This window comes from Triplophysa dalaica, chromosome 3, assembly GCF_015846415.1.
Source record: "Triplophysa dalaica isolate WHDGS20190420 chromosome 3, ASM1584641v1, whole genome shotgun sequence".
NCBI lineage: Eukaryota > Metazoa > Chordata > Actinopteri > Cypriniformes > Nemacheilidae > Triplophysa > Triplophysa dalaica.
In genome coordinates, this window is record NC_079544.1 from 3,880,459 (window position 1) to 3,893,616 (window position 13,158).

Here is a 13,158-nt window from a genome sequence, read left to right on the forward strand (position 1 = left end):
TCTCTGGAGCCCAGTGATACAAAGTGCCTGAGAGTCTTTACAAAAACTCAAACACACAATTACTGCTTTGAACAACAGCAATCAAATAGTAATAAACCACAGAAATAAACCACAAAGACTGATAATGACAGAGAATCAAAACACCTGCTGAACATCAAATACAGGAAGAAAGGAAGAAAAGAGTTGAGGAGGTATACTGCCCTACAAAGGCAAAGTGAAGTAACTACACAAACACTGAAAATGAGAAAAAATAAAATAAATCGTTTTTACACTAGACAGTTACTGCAATTTTGACACTCTGAAAAAAGGACAAAATTGAAAGAGGAGACTGTTCACAAGACAGATGTCACAAACCCATTTCAAGCCTTAACTCAATCATAACTCAATTTTGACCAAATGTGTATAGGCCTACTGCACTGTGGTGGGTAAACAACTATTTTCTCTTCCTATAGAAAGCAAAGCACAGCATTCTGTTCATCAGATACTATTAACATTTATATATACATATATACATTTTTTTTTTCAGAGAGATCGCCACTTGAGTGGTCAGTATGTGTTTTGTTTAAGTTTTTTTAAAAAGCTGTCCAATGCAGCGACCTCTGTGAAAAATTTAATTTAATTGAAAAAAAATGGAAATTACAAAAATGGCTTAATTGTTTGGATTATTTTAGCAGTGGTTTTCGTGCACATTGCAGTTCTGAACTGAGGATTCAAATTTAACAATATCATTAAAATTCTCTCACATTGAACTGATCTCCACTCAGTGGTTGAAGAACTATCATAATTGCATCAAATCAAATCAGAACATCAATAATAAGATCTGCTGTTTGTCTCTTCTGCTGATCACTGAGAAGTGTGAATTAAACATATTTGACATTGTTGTATGTTGATGAAAAGAGAAATCATGCTAAGACTTTTTTATCTACATCTCTATTTATTTGTCAAATGTGCTTGCTTAGAAACATGTAAGTGTGCAAGGAGTTGTTGTTCCTTTTCAATATTGAATACACACTCTACAAAGTCAAAGAGTTTTAAAAGAGGTTAATAAAGTTACAACTAACCAATAAGGAGACAAATATTGAATTTAAACAGAAGGGGCAGAATGTTTAAACATAACAATAGTATTCTGTTCACATTGTGATTCAACGATTGTTTCTTAAATATGCTGTGATATTATACAGGAGAAGACAAACACCAGTGTTACACACCAACGTAAATCTCAAGCTTTAAAGAACACATCAGTGGTATCACTGACCTTCCTGAAAAGTCTGTTCTTTCCATCAGACTCATATAACTGTGACTATCATCCGGCCAAATGCAACTTCTTTGCCAGACTGACATAAATCAAACGTTATTGGTTATTTTAAAAGGGGGAGGGGCCACTCAATATGTCTCGCTCTGTCTTATTTTTTCTGTTGAAATTACGTCAACACTTGAATTAATGCAACACATTCCAATGCGCTTCATTGAGTCTTTAATGTCACAAACCAGCAATTTCTCATAGCAGATTCATATAGTTTATTAGTAAACATGGAGAGATGTATCCTACTGATTCTCATAACAGTGACAGGTAAAGTACATACAAAAACTATTTAACTCAGATATGTTGAACTTTTTACCATAACATACATCAAATGTTAAACATTCACAATATATATTTTTTAAAGTTGTTTATTTTCTCTTCTGTTTCCTTGCAGGTGTATTTGCTGACAGCATCAAACCAAAAGACACCAATATAATGAAAAGTGAAGGAGATTCTGTGACACTGAGCTGCACGTATGAAACAACTAGCCGTGGTGTTTATCTTTACTGGTACCGACAGAATCCTAACAGAGAACTTCAGTATTTACTTCGAAAAGGTGCTCGATCATGGAGTGGTTATGATGATATACCAGACAAACATTTTCAGTCAGAAACATCTGAATCATCCACTGAACTCATTATTAAGAGTGTTTCTCTGTCAGATTCAGCTCTATATTACTGTGCTCTGAGAGTTGAAGCCCAGTGATACAAAAAGCCTGAAAGTCTTTACAAAAACTCACACACAATTATTGCTTTGAACAGTTTTTTATCAAGTAAAATCAAACCACAGGTGTTCTGTATGTAAACCACAAAGCTTTGTGTATGACAGGATACAGCAGCACCTGCTGAAAGTTCATAAAAAATAGTTTTGTTCAGTTATTTCTGCTGTACAAGTCATTATGTGTCATGATCTGTATTTGTACCCAGCATGTTCACAATTTAGACCTTATATTCAATAATCCTCCTCATCGCATCAAGTCAGCCATCACACACCTGCCACCAATCTCCCTCCTCACCAGCATCATATAAAAGCACACACCTTATACTGTCCCTCCGTTCCATTTCGAATGACTCATCCCTATGCCCTAAGCCCTTCCAATGGTTTACCCTCTGGAGTTAGAGCTTTGAAGGGTTAAAGTGTGTAGGGGACAGAGTAGCTCTTTCTTGAAGTGCCCTTCTGCATCGTCATCCTGCGCCCATAAGGAGGCGATGTCACCACGCAAAGAATCTACGCAAAGAATCATGGAAGCCCAAAGTGATCATCAGATGTACCCTTCGAAATCCTTCACTCTTTGAAGTGGCCGGTTATGAGCACTTCGGTGTGCAACGACCCTTCAGTATGGCGGCCATGATCGTTGTCACTCCGAAGGGCCCTTCAGAGGGCGATATATCCCAGTTGGAACTCAAGAAGTGTCTGAAATTTCTCCATTTGGGGTTGGTCCAAAATCGCATACTGTGACAGTACGTACAGATTTAAAATAAGTACCTGACTATCGGCCGTTAAAACAGTACGTTCTATATAGTGTGAGTGGGTGTAGTATTAATATATTTCGGACATACTACGCCCGTCGTTTTTTATAGTCATGTGACCCATATGCTTTTTGACCTATAACGTTTTAACAACAACCAATACGTGAGCGTTTATAAAACCATAATTTAGTCACAGGAAATTCATTTATTGGCCCTTACATTAAATACGGACGTCTGCCTTAAAGTTTAATTCTTTGTTTGTTTGATTTGCTATTGACATTGTACCGTTAGTCTGCTCACGTGACATCATGGGATGGCATCATGTCCATCCAATCCACCCTCATGAATCTTGGCGGAAGTAGTAAACCATCTGGGTATTTTTCGCCTACTGTTTTTTGCATACTAAGGTTTCAGACATACTTTTTATGTCTCAAAATCATCGCCTACGACATAGTATAGAAGTTGTAAATTTCGGACGCAGCCTGGAATTATAAAGCCATGATAATGAGTTCCAGGTGTGGGTGTAATCGTGGGTGCAATGGACACCGGGAGAAAATACCAGCGATTGCCGGGAGAAAATACCAGCAACTGCTGCTACACTACCACAGTTTCTTGTACTGGATTATTCAGGATCCATTAATAAAGCTAGTCCTCCAGTTTCTGGAATCTCCATCAATCACAGAAAAACAGAGAACAGTGTTGATCTGAAGATCTCTTCTGTTAAAGTCACAGATTCTGCTCTGTATTACTGTGCCCTGCATTCCACAGTGACACAAAACACAACAACACTGTACAAAAACATGACTAATGATGAGATCAACACAAAGCTAAACACAAAACGAATACATATGATGGCATGATTTTTTGAGGAAAGAATAAACGTACAGTTAATTTCTTGACTGTATACAGTGCCCAGCGTAAATGAGTACACCCCCTTTGAAAAGTGACATTTTAAACAAAATCTCAATGAACACACTTTTTCCAAAAATGTTTACAAGACTTAGTTTTATATTACACCTGTTTAACTTATAACATGAAAGTAATGTTAATAATATAACTTAGAGAACAAAAATTAGGGTGATGAAAAAATGAGTAAGTGATGAGTTTTTAAACCTTTAGTTAGTGTGTAATGTTGCTGTTAGAGCATAAGTAATACCAGCAAAATGATAAAGCTCAAAGTTTAGTGCCAAGCAAGATATCGTCTTTAACAGAATTTGCTTCAAGGACTACAGAGAACGGCTGGAATCGGACTACAGCTCTCTACTTCCCGGGTACATGATGTCACTATTCCGAAGGCTTTTGATAGCCTCTGCCCGAAGGAATACAACAAAAACATGTGTGTGTGTGCGCATAGGCTACCTCTTGAACACTTCTACGAAACGTCTTTTCATAGTTTGCCAGTCCTGCTTGCAAATGTCTCCTGGTCAATCTGCTTGTTTTATCATCTAGCTCGGGTCAAATATAAAAAGGCAAAACTAACGCTTCTGTTATTAGTGTTAATTAAGGTGATTTTTGAGCATCAGAAGGACTTTACATAAAATCCTGAAGAGGGCGCAGTTCACACACACTGCTGACACAAACTCCTCCTTCTATTTTAAATCTCATTTGTTATTGTAAACTCACTCAATACTAAACATATCTCAACTCACTGGATGATTTATTTGTTCTTCATGTTTCAGTCAGCACATAGAATGAAGATCCTGATGATCTTGGTGAATTTGGTTTTGATTTGTTATGGTAAGTAGAGCAAGTCTATTATCTCTGAAGTACTTTAGGTTTCATATCATCATTATGGTTTATAAATATATTTCTGTCTTTCTTCAGAGTGTCGTGGAGAAGATAAAGTTGATCAGCCAGACAAACAAATCTCTGAATCTGAAGAATCAGTAACTTTACACTGTAAATACAAAACAGCTTCACCTTAACCAGAGCTCTTCTGGTACATTCAGAGAGTAAATGACTTTCCTAAATACATCCTGAGAAGAAGTAAATATGGAGGAGATAATGGCACTGAGTTTCAGGAGAGATTTCAGTCTGAAGTGAAGTCAGATTCAGTTCCTCTGATCATTCATGATGTTCATGTGAGTGACTCTGCTGTGTATTACTGCGCTCTGAGGCCCACAGTCACTGAAACACACTCAACACTCACACAAAAACACTGTGTGAATATTACAAGTCTGGAAACATGAAAAGTATCTTATATACCAAACAGAAAGAAACACACTCAACACTGAAACACACTCAACACTCACACAGAAACAATCAGTCTAATGACAAACAATCGTAGACTGTTATGTTCAGTTTATCACTTTCTTGTTATAATATTTTGGATATGTTATGTGCATTAAATAATCTTTTATTTAACATGCAAGAATGAATGAACTTTGCTTTCCAAATCTGTTTGTCCTCTTCAGGGTCAGATGAGGACTGAAGTCTCTTCAAGCAACTCGAGCTGCAGAGAAAAGTAACAGAAGGATCATTCTACAGATATACACACACATTTTTACTCTCACACAAACATTTTACAGTACCCTAATACGACAACAAGTAGAAAGTAGAAGTAGAAAATGAAAAGACTTTTGTTTGAATTTCAAAAAAGTTCCAGATAAAGCAACGTTGTAAAAATTGTATAAATGGGTCCTTTACCATAGTGGATATATACAGTATATAGGCATTCCTGGTCATTTTAAAAATTTGTTAGTGATGTTGGATCTCTGTTATTCATCATGTTTTCACTTAAGATAAAAGCGTCCAGTATGAATATAATTGTTTTCCTGAATAATAATAAACATTGTTACAAATCTTTGATTTAAACTACAACACTGTTAACAACATGTTAAATCAAAATATGATTAGAAGAGTCACAGCATCATCTGACAGACAGCAGGAAGTTGCATGTGACTTTATGTGTGAGGTGCAGAGACTGACAGTAACACAAATCTACAGCTTACATCACACACAACATCAACACACAACTGATCTGACTTCACAAACATGAACACACACCTGCTTCTCATCTTCATCATCATTTCATGTAAAATAAGTACTATATAATGACAATGACTATAAAAACATGCAGGATAATAATAATATAATTCAGGTTAAAATAATATAAATTCATGATTGTTTTCAAGTTGAATGTTCTTGTTTGTTTGTTTGTTTTAGGTGTGATGACTGCAGATCAGATCGGTCCAAATAAAGAAACAATAATTATAAAGAAAGAACAGGAGACTGTGACCTTGAGCTGTTCATATGACACCAGTGTCAGTGTTGTTTGGCTTTACTGGTACAGACAATATCCAGACACAGAACTTCAGTATTTATTATATAAATCTGCTCGATCGGCTGGTGGTGGTGGGAACCCTTCTGATCGTCGGTTTAGTTCGACTACAACATACACAACTACTGAACTCACTATTAACACTGTGACTCTGTCAGATTCAGCTCTATATTACTGTGCTCTGAGAGTTGGAGCCCAGTGATACAAAGTCTATGTGACCCTGTACAAAAACTAAAATTTGTTTTCCACTTTGATCTCAAACCACATCAAACCCAAAAACTATAACACATAATAATGATAAATAACATCTCTGTGTGGTTGTGTACAAAATTCAACTCATTCAAGTACACTAGATATCAGTAATAATACATTCACTCTTTTCAGGTGACATCAACATATATTGACGTGTAATGACAGATCACCTGATTTATGAGATTCATACGGTTCATGACCTGTAGCTACACACTGACACAGAGAGACACATGTGAACATATAAGACAAACAAATAAATCATAAAATGTAAAAAAAATCTTAACATAAATCAAATGAACAGGCAAATAATTTAAGATGAATTAAGTAAACGATTCTGATTTCAGACTGTAAAAAACTGTGAAATTCTGAAGTATGGAAAAAAGAACAACCGGCAGCTGTGATTACATGAAAATTCTGTAAAAAAAACGGGAAAAAAACGTTTTACAGTTCAAAACTTAAATTTACAGAAATATTTTTATAAGTGGAATGAAATAATGTCACACAAAGCTAAGAATTGTGGAAAAGCACTTTGCCATAAAGTTTTAAGCTATAAAAGTTGTTTACATTTTTTCCGTATTTTTACAGAAATTTTCTGCCGCCCTTACTGCCACAAAATTTCCCTTTTCACAGGATATTCTTAATGCATGTTGATGATGTAGAGTAGACTAATGCAGACTGTTCATGTTCAGCAAAAACTGTTTAAAGTTTTTGACCAGAAGGGGGCATCATTCCTCAAATATAAGTCTCTGTGAGATGTGATTCTGCAACATAATGAGAATATTTATTAAACACACAGAGTCTCATTAGAAGAAAACAGTTTTAAAGTGTATCAGTGAAGTGTAAGTGATGATGGTAAAACTAGTGATTATAACTCTTATCTTCACAGCACATTATTTTGGTAAGGATATAGTTTTATTATTGACAATATACAGCATCTGTTTGAGATTTTCAATATATTTAAATGACAAAATATTTTTTTCAGCATGCGAGGGAAAGGACAGTGTTGAACAGACTCCAAGAGAAATGACTGCAAATGAAGGACATCAAGTTACCCTGAAGTGCAGTTATTCTACCTCTGATCCATTTCCATATCTTTTCTGGTACAAACAGCTGCCGAACACATCACCAACATTCATTCTGAGTGAATTTACAGTTGGTAAAGGAGCAACTGAGCCTGAATATCAGAAGAGATTTAATGCAACAATAAACACCACAGCAAAAACTGTTCCATTGATAATTCAGGATGTAGATGTGAGTGACTCTGCTGTGTATTACTGCGCTCTGAGGCCCACAGTCACTGAAACACATCAACACTCACACAAAAACACTTTGTGAATATAACAAGTCTGGAAACATGTAAAGCATCTTAAACAGAAAGAACCTAAAGTTTTTTATGTTAGTTTAGTCATCTTAACTTTTACTGTGCAATCATTTTAAAGTTAAAGTTTTAGCTTTAACTAAAACTCACATGTAAACTCATCTGTCATCTCATTTATATTCAAATAAATGAAATATGTTTTAGTGTATTAAAGATGTAGATGAATATACAGTAACTTTGTTACACAGTAATGTCAGCATGAATGATCTGTCAAAGGTCCTCTGTGCTTTAAATCACCAAATATCAAATATCACAAAGGATTTTAAAGGTTGTACCACATCTCCACCACTAGAGGGAAACATCTCTTAAATTTTGAGACACATTTTGAGACTGAGACATGAGAATATCAAGACAAATGATTAAAGCCACACATCACATCAGATGATCTATCTCTTTAACTCACATCAACAATGACAAAGTGGATGATAATTGCTCTTTTCTTCACTGCTCATGGCGTTGGTAAGCACATCCATTATTTACATTTAAGTATCTCTTTAACATGCACAAATATTTCTGTGGTTAATAAACTTCTGCTTTAACTCTATGAACAAAGATCCTAATGAATGTTGTTTCATGTTTTATTTCAGGTTGTAACTCTCAGGACAGTGTTGATCAAAGTGAAACAGTTCAAACTGCTTTTGAAGGACAAACTACAACAATCACTTGTACATATAAAAGCATTGATACATCCCTGATTCTCTTCTGGTATCAACAAAGAGTGAATGAATTCCCAAAATACATGCTGAACAGATATGACACAGACAAAGAGTTCAAGGAGAGATTTAACGCAGATCTCAGCACATCTTCAAAATCATTTCCTCTGATAATTCAAGATGTAGATGTGAGTGACTCTGCTGTGTATTACTGCGCTCTGAGGCCCACAGTCACTGAAACACATCAACACTCATACAAAAACCTTGTGAACTTAACACATCAAAAACATAATATTCCTAAAATATTTAACACACAATGCCCTGAATTAATCAAAAGTAAATGTCAACCTGTGATTTCTTTTTCTTTTTTTACTGAATTAAAACTGCTTTTATAAATGCAGTCCCAACATTTTCTCAACTCATCTGTCTTCTCATCTATTTTAGAGTATATTGAGCACGCTGATTATGTTTATGCATACAGTTATATTTGTATCCTCTTTAAATACAGTTTACTTTCTGGATTAAATAAATAAATATTGCAAATAATTAAACTCTCTCAAGAAAAAAAAAACACATTACACATATATACCACTAGGGGGAAACATCTGTTTATTTTTTGTGCGGCTGAGACATGAGAATATCAGGAGAAACGATTTAAAGACACATATCACATCAGATATTCTCTCTCTTAACCTCACGGCAATAGTGACAGAGATGATTTTTGCTCTCTTTTTCACATCCATCAATCTATTTTCCAAACTCATTTATCTTATTTAAGGTCACGGGAGGGTTAGAGCCTGTATCCCAACACAATTTCTTCATCCTCCTTTTCCTGAGTCATAAAACGTATCACTTTGCTATGTTTTATAAACGGCTCTAGAAAATGTGTATTAAAAAAATATTTTTTAAAATAATGATACTAATATCATGTAAAAGAGTCAAAAGTACTAATATTCAATGGCATTTAATGCCGGTTTTCGTAACTTTAAACATAAATATTTGTAAGTATTTTGTAAAATATTATTGTTGTTTGCATGCTTTTATATTGGTTTGACATTTGCATCTAAACAGTGCATATTAGTAACTCAGATGTAAATATTGCTAACAAAGTGTGCATGTTAATACCTCAAACTATTAATATCACAAAAGTACATATTGGAACTGAAAATACACATTTCTGTACCTAAAATGGTATAATTGGACCTCTTTGAACGGGTACTGCCCAGTGACAAAAGAGTACATATTTTGACCTGTTTTCTAACGGGTATAACCTGGCATGAACACACATGTAAGAGTGCACATGATAGGAAAGTTTTTGCTCCTAAAGGCCTGATGTGTCAAAGCAGGAAGTTTCACGTGACTTTCTGTGTGAAGTGCAGAGACTGACAGTAACACAAATCTACTGCTCAGATCACACACAACACACAAATGATAAACATGAACACACACCTGGTTGTCATTTTAATCACCATTTCAGGTAAAATATTTCCTTCTAGTAGTGTGAAAAACATTAATGTGATAAGCTAAATCATAATTTAATGCAACATTCTCGTTTATTTTAGGCGTGATGACTGCAGATCAGATCGGTCCAAATAAAGAATCAATAATCATAAAAGAACAGGAGACTGTGACCTTGAGCTGTTCATATGACACCAGCAACAATTATGTTAGACTTTACTGGTACAGACAATATCCAAACACAGAACTTCAGTATTTAATCTGGAAAGAAGCTCGATCATGGACTGATACTGGTACTCCTTCTGATCCTCGGTTTCAGTCGACTACATCACAAACGTCCACGGAGCTCATTATCAACACAGTGACTCTATCAGATTCAGCTCTATATTACTGTGCTCTCTGGAGCCCAGTGATACAAAGTGCCTGAGAGTCTTTACAAAAACTCAAACACACAATTACTGCTTTGAACAACAGCAATCAAATAGTAATAAACCACAGAAATAAACCACAAAGACTGTTAATGACACACCTGCTAAACATCAAATACAGGAAGAAAGGAAGAAAAGAGTTGAGGAGGTATACTGCCCTACAAAGGCAAAGTGAAGTAACTACACAAACACTGAAAATGAGAAAAAATAAAATAAATCGTTTTTACACTAGACAGCTACTGCAATTTTGACACTCTGAAAAAAGGACAAAATTGAAAGTGGAGACTGGTCACAAGACAGATGTCAAAAACCCATTTCAAACCTTAACTCAATCATAACTCAATTTTGACCAAATGTGTATTGGCCTACTGCACTGTGGTGGGTAAACAACTATTTTCTCTTCCTATAGAAAGCAAAGCACAGCATTCTGTTCATCAGATACTATTACATTTATATATACACTTATACTTTTTTTTTTCAGAGAGATCGCCACTTAAGTGTTCAGTATGTGTTTTGTTTAAGTTTTTTAAAAAGCTGTCCACTGCAGCGACCTCTGTGAAAAATTTAATTTAATTGAAAAAATTCGAAATTACAAAAAAGGCTAATTGTTTGGATTATTTTAGCAGTGGTTTTCGTGCACATTGCAGTTCTGAACTGAGGATTCAAATTTAACAATATCATTGAAATTCTCTCACATTGAACTGATCTCCACTCAGTGGTTGAAGAACTATCATAATTGCATCAAATCAAATCAGAACATCAATAATAAGATCTGCTGTTTGTCTCCTCTGCTGATCACTGTAAAGTGTGAATTAAACATATTTGACATTGTTGTATGTTGATGAAAAGAGAAATCATGCTAAGACTTTTTTATCTGCATCTCTATTTATTTGTCAAATGTGCTTGCTTAGAAACATGTAAGTGTGCAAGGAGTTGTTGTTCCTTTTCAATATTGAATACACACTCTACAAAGTCAAAGAGTTTTAAAAGAGGTTAATAAAGTTACAACTAACCAATAAGACCAGAATGTTTAAACATAACATAACGTAATGTAACCAGAATGTTTAAACATAACAATAGTATTCTGTTCACATTGTGATTCAACGATTGTTTCTTAAATATGCTGTGATATTATACATGAGAAGACAAACACCAGTGTTACACACCAACGTAAATCTCAAGCTTTAAAGGACACATCAGTGATATCACTGACCTTCCTGAAAAGTCTGTTCTTTCCATCAGACTCATAACTGTGACTATCATCCGGCCAAATGAAACTTCTTTGCCGGACTGACGTAAATCAAAGTTATTGGTTATTTTAAAAGGGGGAGGGGCCACTCAATATGTCTCGCTCTGTCTTATTTTTTCTGTTGAAATTACGTCAACACTTGAATTAATGCAACACATTCCAATGCGCTTCATTGGGTCTTTAATGTCACAAACCAGCAATTTCTCTACTGAATTCATACATTTATCCTTAAGCTGGATTCATATAGTTTATTAGTAAACATGGAGAGATGTATCCTACTGATTCTCATAACAGTGACAGGTAAAGTACATACAAAAACTATATGACTCAGATATGTTGAACTTTTTTAACAATAACAAACATCAAATGATAAACATTCACAATATGTATTAAATGTATTTATATTTTAAAGTTGTTTATTTGCTCTTCTGTTTTCTTGCAGGTGTATTTGCTGACAGCATTAAACCAAAAGACACCAATATAATGAAAAGTGAAGGAGATTCTGTGACACTGAGCTGCACGTATGAAACAACTAGCCGTGATGTTTTGCTTTACTGGTACAGACAGAATCCGAACAGAGAACCTCAGTATTTACTTCGAAAAGGTGCTCGATCATGGAGTGGTTATGAGGATATACCAGACAAACATTTTCAGTCAGAAACATCTGAATCATCCACTGAACTCATTATTAAGAGTGTGTCTCTGTCAGATTCAGCTCTATATTACTGTGCTCTGAGAGTTGGAGCCCAGTGATACAAAAAGCCTGAAAGTCTCACAGCCAGTCATTGCTTTGAACAGTTTTTAATCAAGTAAAATCAAACCACAGGTGTTCTGTATGTAAACCACATAGCTTTGTGTATGACAGGATACAGTTACACCTGCTGAAAGTTCATAAAAAATAGTTTTGTTCAGTTATTTCTGCTGTACAAGTCATTATGTGTGATGATCTGTATTTGTACCCCAGCCTGTTCACAATTTAGACCTTATATTCAATAATCCTCCTCATCGCATCAAGTCAGCCATCACACACCTGCCACCAATCTCCCTCCTCACCAGCATCATAGAAAAGCACACATCTTATACTGTCCCTCCGTTCAGTTTCAAAGGGCTCATCCCTATGCCCTAAGCCCTTCGAAAGGTTTACCCTCTGGAGTGAGAGCTTTGAAAAGTTAAAGTGTGTAGGGGACAGAGTAGCTCTTTCTTGAAGTGCCCTTCTGCATCGTCATCCTGCGCCCATAAGGAGGCGACGTCACCACGCAAAGAATCCACGCACCTTCACTCTTTGAAGTGGCCGGTTATGAGCACTTCGGTGTGCATTGACCCTTCAGTATGGCGGCCATGATTGTTGTCAATCTGAAGGGCCCTTCAGAGGGCGATGTATCCCAGTTGGAACGCAAGAAGTGTCTGAAATTTCTCCATTTGGGGTTGGTCCAAAATCGCATACTGTGACAGTACGTACAGATTTAAAATAAGTACCTGCCTATCGGGCGTTAAAACAGTACGTTCTATATAGTGTGAGTGGGTGTAGTATTAATATATATTTCGGACATACTACGCACGTCTTTTTAAAGTCATGTGACCCATATGCTTTTTTACCTATAACGTTTTAACAACAACCAATACGTGAGCGTTTATAAAAACATAATTTAGTCACAAGAAATTCATTTATTGGCCCTTACATTAAATAC

General features: G+C 35.5%; 2 gene segments (V, D, J or C); both read left to right on the top strand.

The window, feature by feature from the left end:
* Nucleotides 1-1,437: 1,437 nt before the first annotated feature.
* On the top strand, nucleotides 1,438-2,008 carry LOC130416206 (T cell receptor alpha variable 3-like). The segment is given in 2 exon segments: nucleotides 1,438-1,570; nucleotides 1,698-2,008. Coding segments are annotated over 2 exon segments (351 nt in total).
* A 9,618-nt stretch (nucleotides 2,009-11,626) lies between these two features.
* On the top strand, nucleotides 11,627-12,223 carry LOC130416217 (T cell receptor alpha variable 18-like). The segment is given in 2 exon segments: nucleotides 11,627-11,770; nucleotides 11,913-12,223. Coding segments are annotated over 2 exon segments (351 nt in total).
* Nucleotides 12,224-13,158: the final 935 nt, after the last annotated feature.